The 21,320-nt window shown below is 36.9% G+C and overlaps 1 protein-coding gene across 1 annotated transcript in view; it reads right to left on the bottom strand.

Annotated features, from left to right (window-relative positions):
• Nucleotides 1-21,320, bottom strand: part of clpb (caseinolytic mitochondrial matrix peptidase chaperone subunit B) — a 192,121-nt gene that overhangs the window by 111,180 nt on the left and 59,621 nt on the right. Inside the window, exon 5 of the mRNA XM_039745656.1 lies at nt 13,417-13,545. Within this exon, the coding sequence (XP_039601590.1) occupies nt 13,417-13,545 (129 nt within the window). The remainder of the gene's footprint in view (nt 1-13,416; nt 13,546-21,320) is intronic.

The raw sequence follows: 21,320 nt of genomic DNA, 5'->3' as shown, positions 1-21,320 counted from the left end.
GAGATTATGGAAGAAGTGGAAGTTGAAAGACTCAAAAAAAAACGGCACGATACACATGCAGAGCAAATTACAGATTATGAAAGTAGTAAAATTCTAAAGTATCAAAAAACTGATAGTAAAGATCACATTAGTGGTAACAAACAGAAATTACCACTAAGTGAAATAACGGAACTGCAAAAAGAGATTGAATATATGGACATAGGTGATATGTCAGAAGTATGTAGATATTTTTCGGCTTTAAAGTTTAAGTCAGAGACTTGTAGATCATCTAATTCGTGTTGCCAAAAGGGAAAAGAAATGTTTCTTCCCAATGAAGAGGCGTATCCGTGAGAATTGAAAGATTTGTTTTTTTGGTGAAAGTGAAATCCACAAACACTACAGGCAAAACATCTAAATCTACAATATTATGTTTGCATCATTCAATGCTCAAAACGTAGATTTACACAATAATAGACCATACACTATGAGAATCTATGGTCCTGCAACAATTAAAGCTACGACAAGTTTAATTTTGAAGAAACCACAATTCGGTCAGGTGTATATTTATGATCATGGAGAAGCGATGCAACATGGAATCAAAGGAGTTAAACAATCGGACATATTAGAAATCATACAACCAATAATGGATACAAATCCATACATCCAAAAGTATCGCACTTTACACAAAATGTATCTGTAAAACACGGACAAAAAATTTTCGTGGATTTCTATATGAATCCAAAAGATCATGATCACGTTTATAATAAACCAACATGTGACGAATTGTCAGTGATAATAGTTTCGAAAGACAAAGATATCAAAGACAAGAGTTGATATTCATATACATCCAAAAGCAAAGCATGATTCAAAAGGAGATCTTGATATGCCATTTGTATTAAAACATTAACAGTTTCCCGTGAGAACACCTTTTGCTATGACAATTCACAAATCACAGGAACAAACATTATAAAAAAATCGGTTTATTTATTAGAGAGAAAGAAACGATGTTCACTCATGGGCTATTATACGTTGTGTTGACATGATGTAAGCCCAAACACAGAATCAAAATTCAAAGCAATCTTGAAGAAAAGTTAATTACAAATATTGCTTTTACTAAAGTGTTAAAGTAAAAGTGAAAATAATGCACATGTAACAATTCCCTTTAAAGTAACAAACTCTTTAAATTGTATATCTGGTTAACCAAACACAGGGGTTGGCAAGCAAAGTACATAATGTAAAATCCATGTAGTGTCATACATTTCTGTTTTTTAGTTTTTTGTTTCTCATATTATATTCTAAAAATAAAAAATTATAATATCAAGCACTTTTTAATGTTTAATGAAAAGATCTACAGTATAAATAAAAGAACACAGATTTATCAGTATTTCATATTTAATTAAAAGTAATGCCTACTAAGCCAGTATAAGCAATTTAACCAATAATGATCTTTAATTGATATAATTCAGTCTAAGTTATAATATGAAAGAAATTTTAGGTATTTACAACATTACTTTTGCATATATGAACAGTACAGGATGGACTATGAATATGACTGTTTCCCTATGGTTGAATGATTGGAATTCTTTTAAATTATGGTAAATTCCAGGAATACTTCTAAAACTCAGTGGTGGCAAATCCATGTGGCTACAAACGTTTTCCCCACCAGTTTCACAATATTAAATGCTGAAAGGCTGCAACTACTTTGAAAGTCAGCCCCATTAATGTGTTCATTTGTAAGTAATGGGAAAAAAAAACAGAAAAACCTAACACTAAATGGTTCCAATTAATTACTAAGCAGCAATTTTATTATTTCTGCAATAACTGCAAAAACAGCTTGCTTCATTAGACTAGAAAAAAAAAAACAGAATTTGATAGCCAAAAAAATCTGCAGCCACCACTGGACTACATTGGAAATATGATGTAACATAGTTAGATTACAAGGTCCTTATTCGAACTTGTAAAAATCAGTTCTACTTTTTTGTAAAATAATAGGACCCTAGTAAAATCTATATATGCATGTAGGATCATAACTCGGATTCAGGAGGAACAGTGTGGTTTTCATCCTGGTTGCGGAACAGTGGACCAGCTCTACACCCTTAGCAGAATCCTGGAGGGTGCATGGGAGTTTGCCCAACCAGTCTACATGTGTTTTGTGGACTTGGAAAAGGCATTCGACCGTGTCCCTCGGGGAATCCTGTGAGGGGTGCTCTGCGAGTATGGGGTACCGGACCCCCTGATAAGGGCTGTTCGGTCCCTGTACAACCGGTGTCAGAGCTTGGTCCGCATTGCCGGCAGTAAGTCGAGCCCGTTTCCAGTGAGAGTTGGACTCCACCAGGGCTGCCCTTTGTCACCGATTCTGTTCATAACTTTTATGGACAGAATTTCTAGGCGCAGCCAGGGTGTTGAAGGGGTCCGGTTTGGTGGACTCAGGATTGGGTCACTGCTTTTTGCAGATGATTTTGTCCTGTTTGCTCAGGCCGTGATCTTCAGCTCTCTGGATCGGTTCGCAGCTGAGTGTGAAGGGGCTGGGATGAGAATCAGCACCTCCAAATCCAAGACCATGGTCCTCAGCCGGAAAAGGGTGGAGTGCCCTCTCAGGGTTGGGGGAGAGATCCTGTCCCAAGTGGAGGAGTTTAAGTATCTCAGGGTCTTGTTCACGAGTGAGGGAAGAATAGAGCGTGAGATTGACAGGCGGATCGGTGCGGCAACCGCAGTGATACGGGCTCTGCATTGGTCTGTCGTGGTGAAAAAGGAGCTGAGCCGTAAGGCAAAGCTCTGAATTTACCAGTCGATCTACGTTCCTACCCTCACCTATGGTCATGAGCTATGGGTAGTGACCGAAAGAACGAGATCGCGAATACAAGTGGCTGAAATGAGTTTCCTTCGCAGGGTGTCTGGGCTTTCCCTTAAAGATAGGATGAGAAGCTCAGTCATCCGGGAGGGGCTCAGAGTAGAGTCGCTGCTCCTCCGCATCAAGAGGAGTCAGATGAGGTGGCTCGGACATCTGATCAGGATGCCTCCTGGACGCCTCCCTGGTGAGGTGTTCCGGGCATGTCCAACCGGGAGGAGGCCCCGGGGAAGACCCAGGACACGCTGGAGGGACTATGTCTCCTGGCTGGCCTGGGAAGGCCTTGGGATTCTCCCGGAAGAGCTGGAAGAAGTGGCCGGGGAGAGGGAAGTCTGGGCCTCTCTGCTTAAGCTTCTGCCCCTGCGACCCGACCTCGGATAAGCGGAAGAGGATGGATGGATGGATCATAACTTTAGATACCTACTTCTCTAGGTCATGCCTATCCTCCTCAACAATGAACAGTAGGTCAAGAAAAGTAATCAGAAACCTGTTGACTGATATTTATGTAAAAGAGCCACATAAATTAAAGTGATCCCTAATATGTTCTTATATTTTATATTAATCACCTCACAGGATGGGACAGCAATTGCTTAGAAATCAAGTGTATACATACTGCATTGACTACAAATGTGATGGGTACTCTCTAACACTCTTGACTAAATGGAAAAGAGGCAAGAACTGTCCCTCAAAATCTGGAAAACCAAGATTCTTTATCAACATCTCATTAACGAGATAATGTATCTGGACAAATGTAATATTACTGATCATGGCAAGAAACCTGGTACAGCTTTGGTTTAAAGAATCACAGGATAAACTACAGGACTGCTTTGATTGTATAAACTGGAACATGTTCAGGTCTGAAGGGGTATGCAGATATTGCAATGGGATTGATAAAAAAAAAATAGGATATCTGTGTAAAAACAATAAGTCAATTTCCTAATAAGCTGACATCAGGAATTGGATGAAGACATGCAGCAAAGAATTTTTAAACAGTGAAATGAAATGATACAAGAACTATAGATATGAACTCAGAAAAGAAAATAAATTGTCTAAACATTACTATAGGATTCAATTAGAAATGAAAATTAGCACCTGTAACAATCTGCACAAATTTTGGAATAAATTAAGGACGCATACAGACAATAAAGTAAAATCTAATCCAATTAATTTCATTTTCACTTCCAGACCAATTTAATGTTTAATTTAATGTTCCCTTCCTGCCAACAGTACACAGACACTGTTACTCTCATCAGTAGATTTAGGGGTAGTTTCCAGTTACAAGACATAACGTTGCAAAGCACTTGATCACTCAATCATTGTAACATAACAAAACAGTGTGTGTGTAATTTTACAAATATATATATATATATATATAAGGTTTCTAAACTCTTTTGGGGCTCCCCCCAACAGGACGACATGTCGAAGAGCATCCCAAAGTGCGATTGCCATGTTTATGAAAGGTAGCCTATTGGTTCGTCGTGAAAACAAATCCAAAAATATCGCAGTTGTGCTATGACCACCTGCCGGTCGATGGGTGATGCAAGGAACATTGCAAATGCACAGAACAGTATTACTTGGCCACTAACATGACCATTTTGCATGAGAATGAGGCTCAGCCTCGTGTTTTGAGGTCCAAGACAAGGACTCACAAGTCACAATATATATAAATAACATTTTTTACATTTACATTTATTTGCTTATTAGATGCTTTTATCCAAAGTGACTTAAAAAAGAGGTCAACGTAATCTAATAAACATCAGTCTGGGGTGAATGTTTGGGGGACAAGTGTTACAGGAGTAGGGTACAAAATTGTTCACCACAAGCGAAGAGTTCAGAAAAAAATACAAGCAAGTTACAATTCCTAGGTTACAAAAACTAACATCTAATATAAGTTATACAGAAATTCACTAAGCAAAAGTCTTCAAACGTTTGTAAAATACAATGAAAGAGTCAGATTTTCAAAGGGAGATAAGGCAGCTCGTTCCACTTGCCAGGAGCTACATGTGAAAAGAGTCTGGACTAAGAATTCATACCACACAGAGGTGGAATCACTAGATGCTGATCAACAGGTTCAGAGGTTCAGTATTGTCACATGTAGATAGTGCAGTGAAATTCTTACTTGGATGTGCTAAACAGCATGGAACACAACTTCTGCACTCTCTGGTGCCATGATCAGTGAGTATGACACCTTGCCTCAAAACTTCTGTCTTTTCTGCATATATTGTATTTATGCACGTGCAAATATATAGTATATATTTGTGTAGAATCTTTTTCAATTTTTGTCTCACATTTCAAATATGTAGTTCAGGTTAATAGGTGGCCCTAAACTTAAAAATTCTATTACAAGTGGAAGCAAAAGACCACGTAAAGTCACAGAGCAAAGTCAACAACTGCTAAATCGCATGGTACATAAAAGTAGCCAACATTCTGCCAATTCCATAGCTGAGCAGGTCCAAATATACCCTTGCATTAAAGTAAACACAAAAGCTATGCAGCGGAAGCTTCATGGAACTGGTTTCCATGGCTGAGCAGCTGTGTGCAAGCCTCACATAACCAAGTCTAATGGCAAGTGTAAATTACACTGCCACTGGACTGTACAACAGTGGAAACGTGTTTTATGGAGTGACAAATCACACTTCTCTGTTTGGCAGTGAGATGGGCGAGTCTGGATTTGGCAGATGCTGGAAGAAAGTTACCTGCCTGACTGCATTGTGCCAACTGTGAAGTTTGGTGGAGGAGGGATAATGGTGTGGGGCTGTTTTACAGGGTTTGGGCTAGGCCCTTTACTTCCAGTGAAGGGCTTCAGCATACCAAGACTTTTTGGACAACACTACACTTCCAACTTTGTGGAAACAGTTTGGGGAAGGCCCTTTTTCTATTCTAGCATGACTGTGCCCCAATGCACAAAGCAAGGTCCATAAAGACATGGTTGGTGGAATTCGGTATGGAAGAACTTGACTGGGCTACAAAGAGCCATGACCTCAACCCCATCAAACACTTTTGGGATGAACTGGAACGTGGAACGGAGATTGCGAGCCAGACCTTCTCGTCCAACATCCATGCCTGACCATACTTTATATAGGGACAAATATATGTGCACAAATTTTTGACATGCTGAGAGTATAGTTTTTATTTACCACATGCCTCAAAATGCTCACATAAACAGTCATATTACATTGATTTGCTTGTTAGTTTGTGGCAGCCAATCAGGGAAAAATGTCAAGAAAAGCTCTTAACCATCCACGTAAAATATCATGACAAATTTCTTCCATACACTGCATGGGTTTCAAAGTCTGCTCTGAGAAATTAGAATCAAAAAGGATACTCATGAGTCTGATTCTCAAGACCCATTTCCCAATATGAAGGGTTACCTACATGGGATGGACTATGCATGTAATGAACAGAAAATGGTTGATCCAGAATATTGGTTCAACAAAAAAAGTTTATGTAAATTGGCACAACAACAAGAGAATTAATGTTATGTTAAAATTATATAATATAATATATATATACTAGCAAAATACCAAGGCATGCTAAGTACTACCTTAAATTTTTTTTTTATTAATTTTATTACAATCCATACATAGCAATCAAGTTTTTACAAAAAAAAGAATTATGTAAAGAACAGATCGATCCCCACCCCTGAGAGAGAGAGCAAGCCAAACGGTGTAAAATTAAAGGCTTGTAAACATACCTAAATTAATAAATTCTCTGTGCTTTATAAACTTATTTTAAAATAATACTGATTAGATCCTGCCATGTTTTGAAAAAGTCTGTACGGATCCTCTAACTGAGTATTTGATTTTTTCCAATTTCAAATAGTATAACACATCAGTTTCCCACTGACTTAAAAGAGGAGAGTTTGGGTTCCTTCAGTTTATCAGAATAAGTCTGCGTGCCAACAGTGTAGTGAATGCAATCACAATTTGTATGTCCTTCTCCACTTTAAGCCCTCTGGAAGAACCCCAAACACAGCTGTTAATGGGTTAGGAGGGATTGTGAGTCCAAGGCTATCTGAAGGTAATTAAAAAGTTTTGTCCAGAATAATGTTAATTTGGTGCAGGCCCAGAACATGTGACCCAGTGAGGCTGGGGCTTGGTTGCAACGTCGCAGGTTGGATCATGCCCTGGAAACATTTTGAGAGTTTTAGTCGAGACAGATGTGCTCGATACATAATTTTGAGTTGTATAATTGTATGCTTTGCGCATATGGAGCGCAAGTGAATTCTCTGCATTGCTACTTTCCACTCCTTTCCTGATATATTAATTAAGAGGTCTTTTTCCCAGTGTCCTCTTGGATCTTTGAAAGGAAGGGATTGTAAAATGATTTTATATATTGTAGAGATGGAGTCTAATTCCTTAAAATTGAGCAATATTTTTTCCAGTGTGGATGAGGGTGCAAGATGAGGAAAATCTGGAAGGTTCTGTTTAACAAAGTTCCTGATTTGAAGATAGTGAAAGAAATGTGTAGCTGGAATGTTAAATTTGGAATGTAATTGTTCATAGGATGCAAAGACGTTGTCTATATAAAGATCTCTAAGCAAGTTAATTCCTAATTTTTCCAGATATTAAAAACTGCATATGTTTGTGAAGGTTGAAAGAGGTGGTTCTCTTGCAGGGGTGCCACAGATAGAAGCTTCTCCGTCTTAAAATGCTTTCTACATTGGTTCCAGATTCTAAGTGAGTGGAGCACAATTGGGTTATTAGTGTATTGCCGATAACGTGTGTTTATAGGAGCAGAGCAGGAATACAAAGAAGTACTGCAGGATTTTACTTCTATTGCGGTCCATGACTGTGTATGTTCTTCTATTTGTGTCCAGGTTCTTATCGCCTGTATATTTGCTGCCCAGTAATAAAACTGGAAGTTAGGTAGAGCCATGCCGCCTTCTGCCTTTTGTCTTTGTAGGGTCGCTCTTTTGATGCGTGGATGTTTTGAATTCCAAATAAATGAGGTTATTGTTGAATCTAATTGCTTAAAGAATGATTTATTAATATATATTGGGATGTTTTGAAATAAAAAAAGAGCTTAGGAAGAATATTCATCTTCCAGCTAGTGTGAGATGAAGGGTTGACCATCTATGCAAGTCTTGTTTAATTTTTTCCATGCAGACAACGACATTTTGTTGATATAGAGCTTTATGTTTACTTGTGATGTTTACCCCTAGGTATTTAAAGTGTTCTGCTGATAAAAGGTAGGGTGTCTAATCTAATATTATATGCTTGAAAATTCACTGGAAAGAGTACACTTTTATTCAGATTAATTCTGAGACCAGAGAGCTTTTGAAATTCTGTGAGTGCTGCTAATTTTTTATTAAGAAGAAAATTAAACCCTTTTAACCTGAGGGAAAATATACCAATAATTATTTGTTATGGATCTCTTTGTATACCACATTGTGAGTTCGGCCCTCCGGTTGTAATATGACCAAGCTGTGCGCTGAGTTTACTCTTGAGCATGCAACGTACAGTTGGCCATGTAATCAGTAATCTTGTTTCAAATCTTACAGCTTGGATTGCTGCTGTCATAATCGGTTTGAGTTTCCAGGTTTGCTTCAATTACGACAGTATTTGTAGGACTTGTGTTGAAGAGACATTCGGCATCTGTCAAGCGTTGTAAGCATACAACCGGTTTCATTGATAACTTCTCATCCAGAGTTTAAACATTCATAAACATCAAAGTGTCCATTACTGAAATCGTCACCTGTGAATCTAAGATGTTTAAGAGGCATTGGCGGTTGTCGAAAGTTGTAAAATATTTGGCCATTTCGGTACACTTGACAGCGACAACCGAACAATTCAGCGGCAGCCATCAACTCACATGCAGATCCATAAGTGAAGGGCTTAAGCATTTCACTCTTCTAGTGCTCCTGTGTAGTATAATTATCTCCTGTACCGTCATCAGTCCACACCTTGAACCTGTCCCAGTCATTCAATACATAAGACACAATGTTCCTCCGGATATCAAGAGTGAGCCTCATACGGCCGAGCAATATGTAACAAAGAGAATGGAAAAGGCAGGTGCCATCTCTGGGCATGGAAACCACTCGGTAAGTGACAGTTCTTTGATCGATGGTGATCACCTTGATAGACAAGTTAATGTGGTTATGGTTGGAATGATAAAGGAAATGGGTACCTGAACAATGTAAAGTAAGTCTAAAATACCTACACAATAACTATAACCGTAATAAATGTACAATAAAACAGCGGAGAAGCCATGGATTAAATTAAAAGGCTGTAGTTATCAGCAGGGAGACGTGAATCCCGTGGCGTAGCAAGGAAGCGAATGTAGAGACTGGAGCGACGGACGGCCTTATATAGGCAGGCAGCCAACAACGTGGGAGGCATTGGGATGGGGGACCCAGCGCTGCCTCACACAGTGACCGAGCTGCAGGCTATGGACATATATATGTACGTAAGTAGGATTCAGTTAGCGTTGGGAACCCGCGTACCAAATTTCTTGAAGATGGGCCCATAAGTAACAAAAACTGTTGAAATGTTCAATATGGCGGCCGACAGTGGTATCATACCACCGAAAGAAGTACATACATTGGTTTCGGTTAGTGCACAGAAGCCGCCTACCAAATTTCGTGAAGATAGGGCCATAAATAAGAAAGTTCAACATGGCGGACGTTGTCAACCGTTATGACCGTTATGTGTAGAATTTCGAAATGAAACCTGCTTAACTTTTGTAAGTAAGCTGTAAGGAATGAGCCTGCCAAATTTCAGCCTTCTACCTACATGGGAAGTTGGAGAATTAGTGACGTTGGAAAGTTCAATATGGCGGCCGACAGTGGCGTCATACCATCGAAATAAGTACGTACATCGGTTTCGGTTAACACAGGGAAGCCGCCTACCAAATTGGTACCAAGATGGGGCCATAAATAAGAATGTTCAACATGGCGGACGTTGTTGACCGTTATCAACCGTTATGACGGTTACGTGTAGAATTTCGAAATGAAATCTGCTTAACTTTTGTAAGTAAGCTGTAAGGAATGAGCCTGCCAAATTTCAGCCTTCTACCTACACGGGAAGTTGGAGAATTAGTGATGAGTGAGTGAGTGAGTGAGTGAGTCAGTGAGGGCTTTGCCTTTTATTAGTATAGATATATATATACAGTTAGGTCAATAAATATTTGGACAGAGACAACTTTTTTCTAATTTTGGTTCTGTACATTACCACAATGAATTTTAAATGAAACAACTCAGATGCAGTTGAAGTGCAGACTTTCAGCTTTAATTCAGTGGGGTGAACAATACGATTGCATAAAAATGTGAGGCAACTAAAGCATTTTTTTAACATAATCCCTTCATTTCAGGGCCCATTAGAGGACATGGGGCCCTTGGGTCACCCTCATGAAGTCTTTCTGGTTGTTTGGTCAGAGACATTCACACCAGTGGCCTGCTGGAGGTCATTTTGTAGGGCTCTGGCAGTGCTCATCCTGTTCCTCCTTGCCCAAAGGAGCAGATACTGGTCCTGCTGATGGGTTATGGACCTTCTATGGCCTCTCCAGCTCTCCTAGAGTAACTGTTTGTCTCCTAGAATCTCCTCCATGCCCTTGAGACTGTGCAGGGAGACACAGCAAACCTTCTGGCAATGACACGTATTGATGTGCCATCCTGGAGAAGTTGGACTACCTGTGCAACCTCTGTAAGGTCCAGGTATCGCCTCATGCTACCAGTAGTGACACTAACTGTAGCCAAATGCAAAACTAGTGAAGAAACAGTCAGAAAAGATGAGGAGGGAAAAATGTCAGTGGCCTCCACCTGTTAAACCATTCCTGTTTTGGGGGTCATCTCATTGTTGCCCCTCTAGTGCATCTGTTGTTAATTTCATTAACATCACAGCAGCTGAAACTGATTAACAACCCCCTCTGCTACTTAACTGACCAGATTAATATCCCATAAGTTTCATTGACTTTATGCTATAATCTGATTAAAAAGTGTTCCTTTAATTCTTTTGAGCAGTATATATATATATATATGTTATGTTGAGCATGATTGTTGTAAATCATAATCATTTACCTTGTCTGTTAGCAGGGCTGGAAAATGATTTTAATTCACTTTCTTTAAATGTGTATGGTGGTTATTATTGTTATTTCATAGCTTCAGACTCCTGGGTTGAAATCCCATCTTAGACACTACCTGTATTGTGCATTTTCTCCCCTGTCATGAAACCCAACCCAAAGAATTACAGATTATACTGATTGGCAATAGTAAGTGAGTGCAGGGGTATTTCTTGCCTAATGCTACCCTATAATTTTAATAAAATAATAAATAAATAAATAAATAAATAAAATTAACAGCACAGTAACTGAAAAATGCCACCCTCGGTTTGACTGCCAGTACTGTATCGTGAAAGTACAAGAGATTGACATTTTACATGTCAACAGAAAGCAAAGGTGAAAATTTTAAATTACATAGTTCAAACATCCATTAATGATTATGATGTAACACTTACTGTAAATGTCTGGGTATAGTCAGCATGCCTAGTAGTTGTATGCAAATGTGTATATGTACCTCACAGCTGGCACTGCCCATGTCTCAGTAACATTCTGTTTTAATATCAAACTCTACACAACAATTCTAGATAGGCTTGGTAATGGTATATTCATTAAGGCAGGATATTTATTTTTGAATAAGTACATAAATACATAAATGACAGATGAGCCTAACTACATAACATAACATGCATTAAAACATTACACAAAATCTTACACATGACTACATATATAGTAGCTACAAAGTTAGTAACATTTCATAATGAAACATTCCAAAAGGTTTTAAGGACAGTTTAGTCTGAAAAACAGTAGTCATAATAACAGCTTTTCTCACAACAGGGAAAGTGTGCTACATTCTTTTCCATGCCTACAAATTCAACATCCTATAAAGAGATTATTTTTAATTTTCCAGTACCAACCCTTCTGATTTTTTTAGCTGATGTGCTTCACTCCTGTCATAAAGGTGTTCTATCATGGTAAAAGCTCAGGAATGGTTGTTACTGTATGCTCACAATGAATACTGTAGCACTTAATGTATATCTATGTGAAATTAAGAGAGAGAAAAATGCCAGAACTACTTTGTAGTGATATTTCTTTGTGAATCTGAACATGAATAGTGTTAATAAAAAGAAACCTGTAGATGTTTCAATTAAAATTTCTAAGAAAGAAAGTAAACTCAACAATGCATCAAGCAAACTATAATTCAACAAAAAATGTAATTGATTACATAGCTCATTTAAAATAGTCTGAAATGTACCCCAAGTTAAATCCAACTTGTGAGCAATGTAATCAAGTTACTGCATTGCTACTGCATATGTTTTGTTAATAGCCTACACAAATTAGACACGTTTCTTGGATACCCATGGGTTTAAAATCACCCCTAATGCATTAACAGGGGTATCTGGAATACTCCCAGACAGGATTAAACTGAACTATGAGAAATTGGTTGTAATACAGTATGCCAACGATTCTTAAGTTCAGTCTTCTTGGGGGCCCCCGTGTCTGCAACTGTTTGCATTAATTAGTTTCACATTCAATAAGTCATTTTTATCTTGAGTTTATTTAATTACCTTTCCTCATTATTTCTTCTATTATTTTGCAGTTAGAAAAGTGTATTAGTGCTAGTTTCACATTTCTAGGAAATTCAAAAACATCTGTACTTTTGCCATACATTTAAATGCTTAATTTGTACATTGTCTTTTCATTAACTTTTTAATTTACTTTTTCTGTGCTCTCTTAATTGTATCTGAATATGGTATGTAATTAATGACAAGCAGGCATCTGGGCATTTTACACTGAATGTTAAAAATCAGCTATTTTAGTTTTACCCACTTCTGTACTTATTAATAATGTCATAAATAACAAGATAATGAAACAAATCAAAACACTAAAAATAAAAAAAATAAAATAATTCTTGTACATCTAAATTCTTGCCTAATTCAGTAAAAAAGATTAGTAACCAGTTTGTAACTTCTGAATTGATACAAAACTCACAAACTGGGAAGTAACAGTTTGCCTGATTAATGCTGGGAGTCCAATTAAAAGAAACCATACTACTAGCAAGCAGACTTATTTTGTTCAACTGGGAAAATGCTAATCCACCTCCTAGTACTCTGAGGGAAAGAGATGCACCATATCATTTCAAATTGAAAAAAAAATCATAAAATGGCAAGGACTAATTATTATAATTTTAAAATAAGCACGGCTTTACATAGCTATTTATTCTGCATGCTGTTTTCATATATAAAGAACTACTTCAGATAGTATTGCTGTTTTTGGGTTGAGGCTGAATGCCAAGTTTTTTTTTTTGTTTAATTCTAAAGCATACTGTTGTATTTGCTATATTAATTTTGTTGGTTCGATTGAGACATATTATTTAGTAAAATGTTCTTCTCAAGAAAACAAAAATAAAAAACTAAATAGTTAGGTTTGATGAAAAGCAGTTATTAATTATGTTATTCTATGTAAACATCCAGAGACAACATTTCTGCCTGAAAAATGCAGGTAATATCAATATTAAGAGACAAACTGCAGTAAATATTAAATATAAAAAAGAATTACTCAATATACTGTGAAATTTTTGGATAAATGTTTACCTCCTTCCAGCAGCGTCTGAACAGTACAAAAGTCATCTGCTAAAACAGCATAGTGAAGTGCAGTGCAACCACGAAAACTAACCCGACTATTCAGTCGGTTACTAAACTCATCTTCCCTGGTCACCAGAACTGAAATAAATAAAAACAGGAAAGAAAAGTCAGCTATAATATTTGCAAGGCTGTTTCACAAACTACACATAACATGAACAGAAAAGTAAGAAGTTACACAGAGAAAGAAGGTCAATTTTGTGGCTAGTGCATTAAGTATTCTTCAGCATATAACTGTGAGACAATGCATATGATGAGTTCACTGAATAAATAACATATTTTTCATTATTTTTATAAAGCCTTTGAATATTTAAAGCTAACAATAAATTGTTCATTGTGAGCTCATACCTGGAGAGTGGCAGTGGTGGTGAGCTGCATACCTGATAATAAGTATTTATTTTTGTATACCGATTGCTGAATTTATAATAAACAGTCTGTGTTTAGGTATTTCTGTTAGGTTCTTTCTTTAAAAGAATTCCACAGAGCAATTTCAGATTAGTAAAAAAGCAAGTGAATGCTTAGCACCAAGATCCAACAGCCTTCAAAAATGTATCATTTCACCAAAACAAATTATCTGCAAATACATAACAAAAAGCCAAAATTGTAAGTGGCAACCTTAATTAAATTGAAAAAGGTACAATAAAAGTGTAGCTAAAGTAGTTAAATAAAAGGTGCACAGATATATACGTATAAGTACCAGCCAGGGTGTCAGGGCTGCTGATACAGCTTTAGAGGTTGTTTGAAATAAATGTGTAAGTACTAATAGCTTGTTACTATGAATGTTGGCATAACTGTCATGACTCTGGAGTTTAAACCAAAACTCAGTAGGTTCAAGGTTTGAACTAAATTCACTGTTTGCTAATTTTCAGTTCACTCTGAGCAAATCACTTAAGCTGTCTGTGTTTCAGCTGTATACTGTTATATATAATTCATATATACACACAGATACTGTATACATATACATATATGCATGCATGTCATTGTACATATACAATTGTATTTTACACAATAAATACTTCAATTCTAAAAAGAAAATAAGGTAAGAGAGACCACGTTTTGGCTGTACAGAGTAACGTTCTATCTCATTACCATCTTTCCATAATTTACATTTTTTTATATAAATATATATACATGGGTAAATAAAAAAAGTAAAGGTAATTTTAAATTACATGTTACAGTAACAGACAGAAGCTAATACAATACATGTTTGTGATGGCTTATGGGTAGTTTGAACACACAGAGCTCAGCGCTTTGCCATTAGTCTAGTTGAAGCCAAAGTTAAACGAACACAAACTTAGATCGCTACAGAATTGCAATATTGTTGAACAACACAGCCTATTGAGATTTCTTTGGGCAGAAGGAGTGACCCTGCTGAAATTCACCAAATTCCCGTTCAAAGTAAGCAGATGTGCATGTAAATGTAAACGGCTTTAGAGTGTGGTCTGAGGATTCCCATGCAAAGTCAGTAGATGCAAATGTAGACTACAATGGAGTAGCTCATTGGGGACCAGTTAAGTTTAACTTTCATCATCTGTCCTTCTTGTCTCTTGGATCAGTTCTGGTGAAGCAACATCTATGCTCACAGTCTGGCACTGGCACTGAATGAGTATATAGTACACTTGCTAACCAATGTGCTTCGCTGAACTTTCTCTTTTCCACCCGACTGGCAAGTGGTGCTGTCAATTGCTTTTTCTGTGTTCTTCGTCTGCATAAAACCCCGTCACTGCTGTGCAGAGCATGTTACTCAATACCACTATAATATTAACTGCTGACAATTTTTTTTATATAGTAATTAAATCAATTTTGGGGTATTTTAGTTTTTCTATGGGGGGGTTAGGGGAAGGTTTACTCCTAAATATCGATGAATTGATATTCCCTTTCTTAGTATATACCTGCTTACTTAAATATACCTTCCTGCCAAATTTCAGTTTTTTCAATTAATTTAATTCAATTAAAATGCATAAATTCCTTAAATGTCTCCAAAATAATAACTCTTACAATGTGTCACTTTCTTTCCACAGTTAATCTGGATTTTAACTGAATTAAATTAATTATTTTATGGGTGTCCCACAATTTTATTTTTAGTTCATCCATCCATCAATCCATCCATTTTCCAACCCACTGAATCCGAACACAGGGTCACGGGGGGTCTGCTGGAGCCAATCCCAGCCAACACAGAGCACAAGGCAGGAACCAATCCCGGGCAGGGTGCCAACCCACCGCAGGACACACACAAACACACCCACACACCAAGCACACACTAGGGCCAATTTAGACCTGCATGTCTCTTTGGACTGTGGGAGGAAACCGGAGTGCCCGGAGGAAACCCACGCAGACAGGGGGAGAACATGCAAACTCCAAGTGAACCCGAGTCTCCTAACTGCGAGGCAGCAGCGCTACCACTGCGCCACCGTGCCGCCCTTATTTTTAGTCACATATGACAAACAAAATCTAAGTACAAGAAAAAAAATAATTTTATACTTTTTATAAAAATTTTGAATAAAATTTTGTCACTTAATCTTTTTTTTATGTGTGTGTGTGTGTATACAGTACAGGCCAAAAGTTATTTAGTGGAATTTCTTGCTTTATCAATGGGGTTGGGACCAGCAGTTGTGTTGTGCAGAAGTCAGGTTAGTTGGACGATCATTTATTTTTCAACAGGACAATGACCCCAAACACACCTCCAGGCTATGTAAGGGCTATTTGACCAAGAAGGAGAGTGATGGAGTGCTGTAAATGGTCATGAAAATAAAGAAAACACATTGAATGAGGAGGTGTGTCCAAACTTTTGGCCTGTACTATATATATATATATAATTATATATATATATATATATATATATATATATATATATATATTGTTTGTGTAATTGTTAGGGAATTTGGTATTGGTTTCCTAAATATAGCAACAGCTGGGGGAACGGAGGTATCTGTTGGTCATTGGGCAGTGTTTTTGCTACACAAAACTGTTCAGTAAGCTTATATTTATTTACATATACATACTACATTACAAAAGTATTTGTCCTGTTTAGTTGCATTACAATATGTAATTTAAAAGGATTTTTATTTAGATTTTATGTAATGAACTTAATAGCATTGTCCAAATTGTTCAAGTGGAACAAAAACAAAACAAGTAACAATTGACAAGTTATAAGTGCATATGTATTCATCCCCTTTGCTATAAAACCCCTAAATAAGATCTGGTCCAGCCACTTAACTTCAGAAGTCACAGCAATTAGTTGATTAGGATGCACCTGTGTGCAATCAAGGAGTCACATGATCTGTCACATGATATCTATAAAAACAGACCTGTTCTGAAAGGCCCCTGACTCTGCAACACCTCTAAGCAAGCAGCACAAAGACCAAGGAGCACTATAAACAGGTCAGAACCAAAGTTGTGGAGAAGAACAGAGCAGAGTTGGGTTATAGAAAAAAATCCCCAAATTTACCTTTAATGTTATACCATGCTTGTTGATGCTCGTACTTTATTTAAACTTTATAGGTGCTAATAAAATTAACAAAAGCAGTACACTGGCTAATAGGAATTGTAGTCCACATGTCATCATCAGGTTGCAGTTTTATTTTACTGGATGAGTTGCACAAAACTGATTGTATTCACAGGCACAGTGCCTGCCAGTAGCACATAGTTTGCTTGCTAAATGAGTCTTCTTTGAGCTTCACTGAACCTTCCCCCTCTCTCTTTACATTTGCATAAAGCAGCACTCACCACTACTGTAAGTGTTGTGGGGACACGGTGCATTAGAATGTCGCAATCATTAGAGCATCATTAATGACAATTATCACAAAATAAATAAACATGTATCAGCTTTTTTCTAGAATATTAACACATTTAAATCAAATCACTCAAAATATTTTTGAGATTTTGGGGTATGTACTTTTTCTATTGTGGGTTTTTCTTTCTAGCCTTAAATACTGAAATATAGAAATGTCCTTTCTTAGCAGATGACTACTGCACTATACAGTATGTGTGTGTGTGTGTGTATTTAATCATGTGACCACTCTGAGCAAATCTAAAAAAAATTCAAAGCAGGATAAAGAAAGCAGTGTTACTGAAGACTGACATCTGTTTTGGGTTAACTTCCAACATACTTTGATATTAGGCATTTATTGCACATTTTATTATCTTTCAACATAATACTACTGTAGAACACCCAAAGAAGAGATGTACAACAGGTGACCTTGGTCTTACAGTAGTTTTGCTTAAGTACAAACATAGAAAATAGCTAATCATTTGTATGTTTTTATACATTCAGTGGCATGAAAAACTTTGGACATGCTTGTTTAAGATGTCTGTTACTGTAAGTGAGCAGTAGATGAACTGATCACCAAAAGGCACAAAGTTAAAGATGACACATTTCTTTTCTGTATGTCATGCAAGATTAGTGTACTGTTTTTGTTCTGTATAATTGTACAGTGAAAAAAGGAAAGGAGGACCATGCAAAAGTTTGGGCACCACAAGATACCTGAGGTCTCAGGTAACGTTTACCAAAGTCTCAGACATTAATTCGCCTCTTAGGGCTATGGCTTGTTCACAATCGTCATTAGGAATCCCCAGGTGATGCAAAGTGCAAAACTCACTCCTCACACCTCGTCTCAACAATCAGCAGCCATGGACTCCACAAAGCAGCTGCCTAGCACTCTAAATATTAAAATAACTGATGCTCACAAAGCAGGAGAATGCTACATGAAGATAGCAAAATGTTTTCCGGTAGCTGTTTTCTCAGTTCATAATGTTATTAAAAAAGCAGTGGAGGTCAAGTTGAGGTCTGGAAGACCAAGAAAATTTTCTGAAAGAACTACACGTTGAATTGCTAGAAAGGCAACTAAAAACCCCTGTTTGACTGCAAAAGACCTTCAGGAAGATTCAGCAGACTCTGTAGGGATGATGCTCTGTGGTGTGTGCAGTGCACACTGTATTGTGCACTGCGAGGCACCTGAACAAATATGACCTTCATAGTAGAATCTGCAGAAGAACTTTCCTGCATCCTAGCCACAAAAATCAGCACCTTAAGTCGGCAAATGAATATCTAAACCAGCCTGAAGCATTCTGGAAACAAGTCCTGTGAACCGATGATGTCAAAATAGAACTTTTTGGCTACAATGTGCAATGGTATGTTTGGAGAAAAAAGGGTGTTGAATTCCAACAAAACCATACCTCTCCAACTATTAAGCATGGGGATGGATAGATGGCGGCTACACAGGCTCAAAGCATCAGTAGCACAGTTAACATGTCATTGGTAGAGGGAAGTAGTGATTCAAATAAATATCAGCAAATTCTGGAAGCAAACTTCACACCATCTTGAAAAAAGTTGAAGTTAAAAATACGATTGGTCCCACAACAAGTTAATGATCTTAAACACATGAAGGTGACAGTTTTGCCATAGCCCTCACAGTCCTCTGACCTAAACATCATTAAAAATTGGAGGATAGATCTCAGAAGAGCAATGTATGTAAGACGGCAGAAGATGCAGGACAAATGTGTGAAAATACCCTAAGTAAGAACTGAAAGACTCTAAACTGGTTACCTAAAAGCTTTTACGAGCTGTGATACTTGTCAAGGGGGTGTTACTAAGTACTGACCATGTTGGATGCCCAACCTTTTGCTTCAGGCCCTTTTCATTTTTTTGGTATTTTGTACCTGAGAATGATGGAAATAAAAATATAATCTAGCTTAAAATATTAAAGGAATGCCTCATCTTTAACTTTATTCCTTTTGGTGACCAGTTTTTCTTCTGCACAGTTAACTAGTCACAGTAACAGACAGTATAAGCATGGGTGCCCAAACTTTTGCATACCACCGTACGCTTTGCTACATTCTGTGCAAACCTTTTTCTGAAAAGCATTATATACAATAATCTGAATTTCACTGCACCTGTAAGCCTTGTAACAACCCATTCCCAATTTTAAATATTTTATCTCTAAAACAGGAGCACTAACACTATTGTTACAGTGTCATTGTTGAGTAAAATAGTATGCACAGTATTTTTTATTTAATTTTATTTCTAATTCTGAAATCTGTTAAACAAACACTATATGCTATCTAGTGTCAGCCTCTACACAGAGGAAAAGACATTTTATAATGAAAGATCAACAATATTTAAATAAGAAATGCTTCAGGCTGTATCATTAAAAAAAGTACCAGTAAGGTTGTAAAAAGTATTCTGTAGATTAAGAAATGAAAACAGATTGAGCAAAATGACATAAATATCAAGCTGTACAAATTGTTGTTCTTGTCCCTTCCGCATCTCCCCAACCCCCTCCCGTTTGTGCAAGAAGCCTGACAGGCTAGTCGTCATTGGAAACAAATGTCCGAGTGCTGGATAATCATCGCAAACTCAATAAAATGTCAGTGAGAGGGCCTGGCCCCATCCATCAAAGTGCGTCTGGGAAATCTCACCCTTCCCATCACACGAAAAACTGCCAACAATATAAATGTCTGTAATATACATATCATATATAAATATGTCTTTGGCTTTTTTTGCTGCTCCGTTTTCTTTTTTTTATTGCTTGGGACACAGTTATGAAAAATAAATAAAGAAGTGAAATGAAACAGAAACAAATATGTAAATCTGGCACCAAAAAAACACCTTGATGTCTAGAGTTAAATTTATATATTTAATAAAAACAATAACCAATAACACTTTCTCAGCAGTCTATCCTCAAATGCAATGTTGTGCAGGTGGCAGCGATATTTGATGAAAAATGGTTCATTTTTATCACTTTGCAATCAAAACTGTGAATCAGATTTTTATTTCTGCATACATAAAATGGTGCACATTTCTTTGCTGTTGCTGTTGTAAAAGCTTTTATGTATATTAGTCAAATATTAAAAATTTTCCAATGACTGAGAAATATTGGAATACTTCATATCACACTAGTGTGAATGTTAAGGCACAGAGAAGAAACTGGGATGATGACGTGGCTGTAAAATATGCAGAGTCAATGTTTAATGTTTATATAGAATTGCCAGATTAATTCACTCTGTCAGCATTAATGCACAAATAATTTCACTATGAAAGAAATTATAGGTTTGAATAGGTTTAGAGGCTTGGGATATAATACTGTCTGTGTAAAAGTGTCAGTTCATAGAAGGTCATGAACAGACACTGGCTATTTGTAGGGTTCCAAAATGATGATTCTAACAGAAAGTTTTCTGAGATAGTCTTCACTGTTATGGGTGACCATTTGATATTGTGCTGTTTTTTAATTTCCTTCAACACTTTATGTAAATTTTTTAAAAAGGTTGCTCATTGATACACTTCAGCTAATATGGGCATTTTAAGTAGTGTTGTCATGATACTGGAATTTTTGTATTCCATATCAACACCAGTGAAATTTTATGATGCTAGATACCTTTCAATACTAATTGAAAAACAGAAATGCCACTCAATGGCTTCTGTAATACATCATAAAATATATTAATACTAACAGTATTAACAGCTTTAAAATGCTGCTATATCGAAATAGTTGCCCAATGATTATTTAAGTAAACAAGTACTGGAATTCATAAATATTAGGGCTGCAACTAATGATTATTTTGGTAGTCGACTAATCGTTCAATTTATTTTTCGATTAGTCACGATTATTTCATGCCTGACTATTTTGATGCCTGCGACCTGTGGTTGCACATCCTGTTCTGGGCTCCAGCGCATGTCTTAACTCATCTGCTCACTTCTATCAACCTGTGAATGTCATCCTGATGTCTCTGCATTAACAGGATTATAATTAATAATAATCAAATTAAAATAACCACTGAAACATATGAATTTGAAAATAATCAGATGTTTTAATATTAGTGTGACCATCACAATAAAAAAGAAATACATTAAACAATAC

This window comes from Polypterus senegalus, chromosome 2 (genome assembly GCF_016835505.1).
Source record: "Polypterus senegalus isolate Bchr_013 chromosome 2, ASM1683550v1, whole genome shotgun sequence".
Classification (NCBI taxonomy): domain Eukaryota; kingdom Metazoa; phylum Chordata; class Cladistia; order Polypteriformes; family Polypteridae; genus Polypterus; species Polypterus senegalus.
This window is presented reverse-complemented; position numbering and strand designations above follow the sequence as displayed.